This window comes from Anguilla rostrata, chromosome 9 (assembly GCF_018555375.3).
Source record: "Anguilla rostrata isolate EN2019 chromosome 9, ASM1855537v3, whole genome shotgun sequence".
NCBI classification, from domain to species: Eukaryota; Metazoa; Chordata; class Actinopteri; order Anguilliformes; family Anguillidae; genus Anguilla; species Anguilla rostrata.
In genome coordinates this window covers 13,387,190-13,398,526 of record NC_057941.1, presented here as the reverse complement: position 1 = coordinate 13,398,526, position 11,337 = coordinate 13,387,190, and the positions used below count along the sequence as shown (strand labels likewise).

At 40.4% G+C, this 11,337-nt stretch overlaps 1 protein-coding gene across 4 annotated transcripts; it reads right to left on the bottom strand.

The window, feature by feature from the left end:
• Positions 1-200: 200 nt before the first annotated feature.
• Positions 201-10,072, bottom strand: LOC135262988 (protein eva-1 homolog C-like). 4 transcript variants are annotated; one of them, XM_064350499.1, is made up of 8 exons: positions 9,897-10,072; positions 6,168-6,215; positions 6,013-6,065; positions 5,583-5,709; positions 3,245-3,397; positions 1,891-2,034; positions 1,439-1,510; positions 201-938 (listed from the first exon to the last, which is right to left on the bottom strand). In XM_064350499.1, the coding sequence occupies exons 1-8, from the start codon at positions 10,000-10,002 to the stop codon at positions 616-618; spliced, it is 1,026 nt and encodes a 341-aa protein (XP_064206569.1). In that variant the 5' UTR covers positions 10,003-10,072; the 3' UTR covers positions 201-615. The 4 variants fall into 4 exon arrangements, with proteins under 4 accessions (XP_064206569.1, XP_064206570.1, XP_064206567.1 ...); XM_064350500.1 differs by having other exon boundaries at positions 5,583-5,706; positions 9,897-10,071; XM_064350497.1 differs by having other exon boundaries at positions 6,013-6,215; positions 9,897-10,071.
• Positions 10,073-11,337: the final 1,265 nt, after the last annotated feature.

Genomic DNA, 11,337 nt, shown 5'->3' with positions numbered 1-11,337 from the left:
TATTAAAGAAACGCACGGGCGCCCTCTACCCTAGGATGACCGTATTTTTACTACAGTGCTGCCTGTTATGTCAGAAAATCTCATTGATATTTGAACTACTTCATCAGCCCTTTGTTCAAACCAAAGAATAACCGTTTGTTGTTGGACAAAATGCATTATTATCTGAGGCTTGTGTACTCATGAACACAATCAAAATCAAATGAAATTGTAACATAATATGACAATCTTTATTTGAGATACCTTTTCTTACAATTACACAATTAAACAGGAGAGAAACACAAACAAACACAAATATTTGAAAAGTAGTTTCAAAGACAGACTGCAATAGCACTGAAAGTGTTGGTTAAATAATAGAATGGATTTGTATAGCCAGTTACTTAGCACAGATTTGTCGAGAAAGAAGTTTAGAAGTCATTGTGAGAATGTCATTAAATTACAGTAGTCAGGCACACTATGCTAACCTAGATGAAATAATAACACACTTTGTTTACACAGCATAAATAAACATCAACTATGCACTGATCATTGTGACATAATTTACAGTATCTTCTTCTAGATAGGGTTAGACAGGCTAACTTTCTTGTGGAAGACATTAAGGCTGGATTCCTCATGGAGCTAAATAGTTCCTTTGGGCTGTTCTTTCTCTTCCGCATCCTCTTCCTCCTCCTGTTCCACCATCCGCTCTGGGCTGAACATGCTGGCCACCCGGTAGGAGCGTGTGAGCCTGTGGAAGGATGACTCAGATGAGGTGCCATTGTGGAGGTCCTCCACCAGCTCAGGACGGGAACTTGGGGTGCCCCTTATCTCGTCTTCCATCTCTGAGAACAGGTCTTTAACATCCCGCACCAGTGTTGACTTCAAACCAAACAGACACAGCAGGAAGACCAGGCCAGCGCAGATCCCAGACACAAAGTACAGAACTACAGCCTCCGGGAACCCTGGGAGAAGGGATACATCTGTCTGTGTCAGCAATTTAAACAATTCTGTTCAAACAAAAAATACATACATTCTAAAATGGTGTAGCAAAGTAGATCATAAAGATAAAGGCTTTAATTTAGGAATTTAAAACCCTTCGCGCAAGCTCCCTCGAGCTCAGGGTGCAGCATCCTGTGATTGCTAAAATCAGTCATTCAGTGCTCCTGCAACCAAACATTTATTTTTACCTAAATTGTGAATATAAACTAATCTAAGTTAGTATTGTAAATGGTCAAGTGTCTTGCTTTATCTGAGGCATTTTCCCAGTCTCTGTGATACTCACATTTGGAGTTATAAAGCCTTAAATAAAACACTTTCTAAATGGGTGAGAATTGGCCAGATTTGGCATCTGTGCAAAGGCGTTAATGGTTTCAGATGGCACTGGAGCAAGCATAATACAATTAATTGTGCATAAGGAGTAGTTGTAGTTGTACTAAATGTAATGTAATAGGGCAGGTCTTACCACGTGTGTAATCAGTGATCAAGAAAGGATCCGGAGGCCTGCGTTCCAAATCCTCCAGGAGATTTCTGGGCACTAAAAGAGACAGGGGAGAGTAACAGGAGGCCTCTTTGTCATTCCCAAAGTGTGCAGAATATTGTAGTGATAAATCCTATTTTTCATCTTCCATGATTTTTTGTTTCCTCGTGATTACTTAAATTCTGAAATATTTATGATACATTTATGAGTGTTTTGGCAAAGTAGATACAGTACCTGCTGAATATTCATTCATATTATGGGAGCAAATCATGTTTTATACCTTGATGAAGATCACAGTGGATTTACACGGGAATTCAAACTGTAGCCCACTGGTTATAGATCCAGTCTTGTGAATATTTTTCTTTATTGTGACTTAAGTTGACCCCATGTTTTTGACTGCTGTATAATGCGGTGTCTCCCATTCCTCTGCTACTCACCACATGTGTAAGACACCCGTAGGTGCTTCCTTACACCAGGGAAGCAAGGATCCCCAAAGCTGTGAGCGTCAGCCAGCACAGAGCAGTTCATCTTTCCATGACACCTACGAGACACCCTCCTCAGGGCGGAAGGGGACAGACACTCTGAAAATACAAACACACACATGCCCTCCATAACGTTTCGGACAAAGTCATAAATATTTTTTATATTTTTTTATTTGGACTTATACTGCACAGTTTTAGATTTGTAATCAAATAATGCAAATGTGGTTAAAGTGCAGATTATCAGCTTTTGTTCATTACATATCAAAACATTGTGGAGTCCAGAGCCAAATCAAGAAAAAAAGATATTTCTGTCCCAAATATTATGGAGAGCAGGTATTTGTTTATATTGTTTGTATGAACAAATACCATTTAGAAGTTTCATTAGACCTAAAAAAAAATTGACCTATGAAATTTCACTGCCTGCTGGAGACCACATTTCAGGAATCCTATGTTTCTTCGAGCTGTTATATTAACACACATACACACAGCTTGGCTATGCCTCTAATTGGTGTCCAAATCTGACCTCCTGGGGCCATTTCTGCCACTTAATGTATTTTTCAAATAAGAATGATGAATGAAAAACCTCCCCTCTGTCGAAACAGGCCTAAATAAATTAATCAGCCGAAGACACTTATTGAGGTTCTGAAACCGTTGTATCTTGGTGTATCTGACTTGTTTCCTGTCCACTAGATGGCGATCTTGACAAAGATGCGTAGGCGTTATTTTCTTGCGGATTTAAATTACAGATGGGTGAGTCATGGACTTCCGCTGAACCCAGCAATTCCAATGAAAAGGAAACAGGAAAGAGTTGCCTCATCAAATCATGTTTTAACATTGCTTCCAACCCTGTCCAATGGCTATACTGCCTGCCCCCTCCTGCCAATGGCTATTTTCCCATGGTTCTCTGTGACGACCCAACCCCTTTTGGGTTGTTTCTGTTCATTTCGGTTCTACTTTGTAGAAGGCAGAGCTGAGGGCGTATACCTGGACCCGGGCATGTCCTCCAGCATAAAGGCTGCTGCCAGTTCCCGGTGCGGGCGCTCTCCACCCCGCTGCACACGTCATTAGTTTGGTTATTGTTTGGTTCACACCTTGCAACACACACAACATACTCTATACGCACACACACACACACACCTACACCACTGATTCTACTGACGCTCATATACATAACTTATTTTATGTAGTTCATTTCATTACTTTTGTTAATAAATTATTTGATTATTTAATGGTTTCATGTGTCTCCCATTCTTTGTTGCAACCTGAGAGCCAGGGGTTGTAACAAAAAAATAAATAAAACTGAGGTTACCCAGGTCTGGTGCTGTGCTGTTCTCCTGGGGGCAGGCAGGACTCCCATGCAGCAGGTGTCCAAATGTAGCGGAGTAGATGGCTAGCACTGTGCCATTCATGCAGGCCAGTCGCAGCCTCTCATTCTCACAAACCAACTTACTGCTGTGGTGTTCTGATGAGAAGACAAGAAGGAAACAGTACAATATTAGACTCATTATGGTAACTTTAATTCTGTTCCTATTCATGCATACAGTACACATGCATTTCACAGCAGATTCACTGAGGACATATCTCGAACCAAGATTGTGCCAGCCTGGCTGACTTCTCACAGCTTTAATGACAGTGACTGCAGTCTAACAGGTTGCATTCAAATATAATTTTGCATATCGGCTGATCTTCATCTCATGTGGATGTGCCCAGTGAAGGTGATAGGCTTCACAGGTGATTTCAGGATTAGTGAATTAATGTGACACACCTTGCAGAACATTGACTATAGTCCAAACATGGGACATGGGCATGTCCTGCTTCAAGAAAACAATTCACAGTGCCCTTAATTTCTGTGTTCTTCTCCAATAATAATAACAATAATATAGTTCAGGGCAGAACAATGCATTGCTAAAATTTGTTATTTAATTATATATGTTTTAATAGTCAACTTCGGCTCATTCCATTCACTTATTTTACCCCCTTGCTTAATATCCTAGCTCCTAGCTCCACCAATTGGAGGACGCAAGGAAAGGACATGGGGACGGAGGAATTGAGAAAACATGTATAAGACAATTGGAAGGTCCTTGCTCACATAGGAGATGAATGGTAGTGGGGAAGTGGAAGAAAAGAGGTGATGAGTGAAAAGTAATGAGACGCACCCCTCATCTCGTACCTGGAAGTATGTGGAGAAAAGGAGTGGAGTAAAGGAGAGAATGACGGAGGTGTGAACAAAACTAGGACAGCTTATCTGCTTCTCCATCATCAAAGTTGACGTCAACTATTGATGAAATAGCCCTATCATAATTGCTTTTGCCGAGCCAATACCTCGTTGCCAACACACAGATCTTACACATGGCCAGCCCATTTAAAGCTGCAGAATAACTTCTACGTTTACAGCCTATACAAACATTGACCTAACGTTGCAGTTTGCGTGGAGACACCAATTAATATGTAATCAGCAACATTACCTCAAAGTAAACATTACCTCATAGCAGTTCCTATACAGACATTGCAATTTACTTTAATTCCACAATCCCAACGTGCGCAATGTCTAAACATACCTTACAGCACTAATTCACCTCTTATATTTATATTGTAGTTATACTGCAACAGCCTACATTCTATTGCTGGTTCATTGCATCTCACATAGGCTAATTCTGAAACATTTCCACAGATTAGTGAAACAGTTATTTCGTTTCATATTATCTGAGTTATTTCCCAATGTTCAGTGTTCCCACTGACAAACAATTATCTCCCACTGTGACGTTTGGAATCTAATTTATTGGTTAAAATAAAAAAACCAATTGGTTGAATAAATTAATTCACACATATTTGCATACTGAAATAATGGTACCTGCCATGCTTATTTATGTTTAGAGTCATGTTTGTTGTATCAAGCAAATAAATAAACTTGCTTCCCTGTCTTAAATTGCCAGATTTGTCTGTTGGATATGAGAGAAAAGAAAGAAAAAACTGACATTTTGTTATCTGTTGTAGGAAATCTAGGCCGCTATGTGTGATAACCTTTTGAATCCCACACAAATTTAGTTAAATATCTTGTATAATCGGAGGAATTCAAGTTCTCAGCCATCTCTGAGCCATCATCTCAGCTTTCTAAAGTTTGAATGTCAAATTCTGTGGGTTGGTCTTTCAATCTCTATGGGCACGAGCACGATGGTGTCATACACAAATGTGAAAAGACTTCTGCAGTAGCATGCATCGATGTATCCTTCACCGGGGGGAGGATACGAGCCAGGTGTGAGGCTGCTTTGCTCGTCTCCTCCAATATTGGGACACTGGAGGGAGGGAGGGAGGGAAGGAGGGGCAGGGAGGAGACAAGGTGGTAGTGCGGGAAAGGAGTTTCTTATCCACAACTTTCTTTGGTGTTCGCCCACTGGGAATGAATGAAAGGACAAAAAGGTTCATTTTCTCTTAGTGATTGAGCAGCAATGAACACTGCAAGCTTTTTTTTTTGCTTTTGATCCACAGTCTTGTGATATGAAGAACTAACTTTGGCCCATCCAAAAATGAAATCCTAGTGCCGCAACTGCCTGTAATACGCATGTAATTTAGAAAAGGAATGGTACAGTGGAACAAGTCTGGTATACAGTTATAACAGTGTCAGCCAGAGCAGTGGTTTGCATTCTAACCTGGGCGGCATTTGTAGGAAACAGTGAGGTACTTGCTGGTCCCCGGGCAGAGCTCTCGCCCAAATGCATCGCTGGTGACGGGGATTTTACAGGCATGCCGATCCTGACACTTGTACATGACCTTCTGCTGATGCAGAGCAACACAAAAACATATCCATGATTACAACATTGCTATCTGCCATTGTCGTCATTCTTCGGAATTTGTTTATAGAAGCACAAGCACAGCGTTTCATTTAAACTAAATCATTTTTGCTGTGGAAAGCGTTGTTCCCAAGTATTGCAGATGCCGATATTCTGCATGGCTCTGAGCCCAGATGCACTTCCTAGGAAAGCGTTTTCACTTGGTCAGCTGACATCGCTCTTACGTACATAAATAATATGCACAAAGGCACAAAAGATGTCTCAAAGTTCGGAATGAGCATCTGTTTACCTGGACTGCTGTAAAGGACACACAGTCCGTCTTCTCCTCTGTCCTGTTTCTGTCTGTGGCGGGGCACACAATATCACTGGAGGCATGACTGCCGTAAAACGCAGACAGAATGGCCACGGCCGTTTTGGAGGGACAGGAGATTGTGAGTGTCTCACCGTTGCAGGCTTGAGCAGTGTGGTTCTTCAATATCTTATGCACGTATCCTGGAATTGAATGAAGCAGCAATGTAAAACAGCAATTTAATTTAGTAACACAGTAAAATGTCCCATGGTAATTGAGTACATTTGAGTCATATGAGTCCTAAAGGGACACACAATGTACCAATGTACTCTGTGAGAGTTGATTTAACACACTGAAGAGTTTAATTTGTACATGTACACATACATTTTGGTACTAGGCCTACATTAATGACTGCTCTAGATAAGGAAATAGCTAATATCCAAGTAAATGCCTTACAATCCATTTACTTTGCAAGACTTGTAATATGCCTCAGGAAGCACACAATAAGGTCATTTTATGAAACGTCATTTAATGACAAATGATTTCAACTTTAGCTGTCGAATGGTAATCCACAATCAAACTTGTTTTGATTCTTTTAATAAGGCGGTTCACTTATAATTAGCTATTGCAAGATCAACTTAAGGTGAATCACAATTGAAGAATGATATTTTTTGGGACCAAGGAGTAATAAAACAGAGAATGACCTTACAGCTGCTGCATGCAGCTGGATGTTTTAGGACAAAAATCTCGAAGTTAAAATTAATTTGTGATCCCCGGCTGCAGTACATCCGGCTTGGTCAGACGTTCCTACTAACACAATTGGCAGTGTTCATGGGTGGGAAGCCGGTGAGGGTATGAGTCCTGATCGTTGCATTAGCGACTCCTACTGGTTGGTTGGGGTGCCTGTTCAGCAGGGAGGGGATCTGGGGGAGATAGCGTGAACCTTCGCAAGCGTTACGCTCTCCCAGTGAAACTCCTCGCTGTCAGGTGAAAAGAAGCGGCTGGCGACTCCACATGTATCGGAGGCTGGCATGTGGTAGTCTACACCCTCCCCAGACCGACAGAGGATAGCGCATCGACCAGGACTGTGATACACACGGGGAATTGGTATAACAACTAAATTGGGGAGAAAATGGGAGAAAATGGCACAAAAAAAAAAACATTTGTGATGAAATACTGAAATCATTCACCAAAAACCCCATCTGAAAAAGGTTATCTGTAGCGACTCCTAAATGATTAAATATATATATAACTGGACATCTCTAGAAAAAACGTTCGTTGTTAAGAGCTTGTCCATAAATGTTTAGTCCTGTGTATCCAAGCAACACAGTCTGACTAATGGGAAACTCTTGTTTCCCCTTCCAGGTAGTGCTATCTCAGGGAGGGACGGCTCAGTCATAAGGAGATATGTTATTTTTTCAGAGACCAAGCAGGAGCTTACGATGTGGTTGCTGGCCTGCTGCCCACGAAGGGCTGAGTTTCACCAGTCGAGGGGCAGCCAACAGTGAAGGAATGTACCAGGCTTTCACACACAATGAACTATTATTAGCCAGAGATGTGCCTGAGACAGCCTACCACGGACATTGCGTAGCCTACCCCCAGGGTCAGATAGGAAGTATAAGCAGTGATAATGTTTATCACCACCATTAGACACACTTGTATACGGTGAGCTCCATAATATTTGGGACAAAGAAATCGTTTTTTGTTTTTTTGATTCTGTTTTAGATTTGTAATCAAACAAATCTAAACAAATATTCTAGACAAACAAATATTCTAGTTTTATTTACGGGCATTAAAATGCCTTGGTTTCACCATATCCGAACTGCAGCACTTTTTATACATCGCCCCTCCACCTATCAGGGCACCATAATGTTTGGGACCCATAGACATCACCAGGTGCTGAGTATCTCCTCTGGTGATGCTCTGCCAGGCCTCTACTGCAGCCATCTTCAGGTGCTGCTTGATTCAGGGGCTAATTCTCTAGAAGTTTTCTGTTCAGCCTAAGAAACACATGTTCAATTGGATTCAGTTTGGGTAAATAACTTGACCAGTCAAGAATTTGTAGTTTTTTGCTTTGAAAAACTATGTTGCTTTAGCAGTTTGTTTTGGATCATCTTGCTGTAGGATGAAACGCCATCCAATGGGTTTGGAGGCATTTAGCTGAACTTGCTGAGCAGATAAGATGCTTCTGTGCACTTCAGAATTCATTCTGCTGTTGCTATCAGCAGTTATATCATCAATAGAGACAAGTGAGATAGCAATCATTCTAATGCAAGTGAACCTTGGTCTCATCTGTCCACAGGAACTGTTTCCAGAACTCTGCAGGCTCTTTTAGGTACTTCTTACCAAACTGTAACCTGGTAATTCTGTTTTTGTAGCTAACTACTGGCTTGCATCTTGCAGTGTAGCCCCAGTAGTTTTGTTTGGGATGTCTTCTGCTAACATTAGTCACTGACACATCCATGCCTGCCTTGCAAAGAGAATTTCTGATTGGACAGGTGGTCTTTATTCATTATGGTGATAATTCTTTGGTTATAAACTATAGAGGTTTATCTTAACCTACCAGATCCTTTGTGATTACTGAGCTCACCAGTGCCCTCTTTCTTCTTAATGATGTTCCAAACAGTTCATTTTTGGTAAGCCTGAAGTTTGGCCTATATTTCTTTGACTTTTAATTTTAAGCAAAAATTTCTCTGTCTCATAATGGCTTCCTTGACTTCACTGGTACAGCTCTGGTCCTCATGTTGACAAATGCTAATAACAGACTCCAAAGTCAATCAAAAGTATTTAGCTAGATTACATACTGATAGCTCTCATATACCTGCACTGAGGAAGCAATTGAATACACCCCACTCATCAGAAACACCTGTGAAGCCATTTCCAAACTTTATGGTGCCCTGAAATGGGGGACTATGTATAAAAAGTGCCGTAATATCTGTATGGTGAAACTAAAATGTATTTAAAAAATAAAATTGAATAAAAGCTGAGAATTTGCACTTTAACCACAGTCAAATTAAGAAAAAAATATGTCTTTGTCCCAAATATTATGGAGCTCATTGTAAATGAAGAGCAGTCCTCAAAATATAAATAGTTTTTAGTAGGAAATTTATGATTTGGGTATTTGCTCTTATGTCAAAGAAATCGTTTTTATATTTATTGTCAAAGTTTCCTTCTGGAAATTCAGAAATTCCTTGTAAGTCCAAAATCAAATTAAATTGGTTGCAAACTTTATAAGACACAGTTGCCAAATTTAAGTGAGCAATGGGATTCATTCTAAAGCATTATACTCCATCAACTCCTTCTATAACAATTGGATCAGTAATGCCTACATTTTATACAATGTCATAACCTTGAACTGATGACTCATTTATCCTAATTATTTCCATATTTGAATGAATAATCCTTAACCAGGGATAATACTCACACCAGATACAAGAACTATTTGAAATACACTAGTCTTATAAACACAGTAAATTTAAACAGATTCCTGGCAGTTTTCAAAGAAACATATCTTCATCAATATTCAGAACAAAGGAATGTTTTAAAATGATATCTGTAGTTTATCTATATCCGAGTTCCCTCCCCATATTAAATTATGGAGGATGATGTGTGAACACATTCTGAGTCTCTAAAGATCTGTATTTTCACCTGCACAGCAATTTTCTGAGCAAACAAAGAATGAAAATCTGAGCATAGCCTCATGACCCAGACACCTGGCTTCCCACACAGCTGTTTGGCACAGGATACAGAGCATAGAGATAAGGCGATTCACAGAGCTGTAGCCTCATTTACTGTCCCTCTTTGGGCTGACGAATGCAAAAAATTTAAATAAACATATATAGGCACTTTATGCATTAGAGCATTAGTGATATAAGAACACTCACCAGTGAAATCTGGAGCTGCCTGTAGTAGGTGTGTATAAAGGGCCAGACAAAAGCAGAACGACAGAAAGCCGGAGGATCTCCTGCATCCCAGCACCACCAGCATCATGCAGATCTCATAATGTCCAAAAGAGGCTGGATGCTCAACATGATCATGTAGAAATGAACTACTGTAGACTTGCAGCTGAACGTGAATGGTCAATGATGCCATTGTTTTCTCATGACAACAGTGCCCTTCTTTGGCGAACCAGCTGCCTTTCTCAAACTACCTCTTCCTATTTTTGCAGTTTTGCCTTTAAGCACAGTGTCCCGTGTTTCCTATTTCTTAAAACCAGGCATTGGTCTACACTGGCTTTGTGGTCAGTTCATAAAGCTCAGTTGTACAAGTCAGTCACACATTTTTTCTTGTTTGTTTGTTTTAATATGATTACTATTTTATTTTCATACACACTGCACCACTGATTTTCATCAAAGCATAAGCCAAAAATAGAAAATTAATATGTATAACATGGGAGGAGCTGTCTAACACCAACCATGTTTTTAATAATTGTAAGGTAAGTGTTATTACAGCATAGGCACGGCTCATAAATGTGCATCGGATTGCAGCCAGCTGTTGATAGTGTGGGAGACTGGAATGCATGTCTGCATGGTACCGCAGGTTCTGTCTATGCTGGCGCAGGACTCCCTGTCATAAATCAGCACTGATGGGGATTCAAGAGGAGCTGCACTCCTACATGATCTACTAATGAGTTTGATGGAAAGCACTAGAACCAGAGTGGAAGTTTGTTGTGCTTCTAGGGCATGTCAGAATTCCACTTAATGGTTGGATAGGCCTTCAAAATTATTTAGACATACTTAAATTCAATGAAACATGTATCTTTTTTCTCATAGAAGAGATCTTTTTGTTTGGTTTATCAATGTGATGTCAGAGTTAAAAGATGATATGTGGAATACTTTAGCCAAAACAGGGATTAGAGGAACTGCCCATGTTGTGAGGGGTCCCCTGCTCTTCTCTGCTTTTAGAGTGGATTGACTGGTTCACAAACCATGGGAGCCCATAATTTTACATGCGGCAGTCCCATAATGTGTTTCAGTGTCTGTTAACCCGTGGAATACAGCACATGGTGTTTTGCTGCTTTTTATTAATGTCCTCCTTTGTAAATTGAAACGGTGGGGTAGGGGTGAGGGATGTTTTGGGTCAAAGGGGTCTGGGGGATAGGGGGGCAGATAATTTGTGCTCCAAACAAATTTCCTGCCCTGTGTACACATATTCTGCATGTAATTTCTTGGATTTGTAGTGAGTTTCCACTTCAAGCTTTCACAAGTTTTTCGTCCTTGCTCTTGCAAATGAAAAGGAGGAAAAACTTGTTCCTATCCTTCTTGTTCTAGTCGGAAGATGCTTACAGACTTAAATGGCTCTGTAGTGTAATGTCCACATGACCAT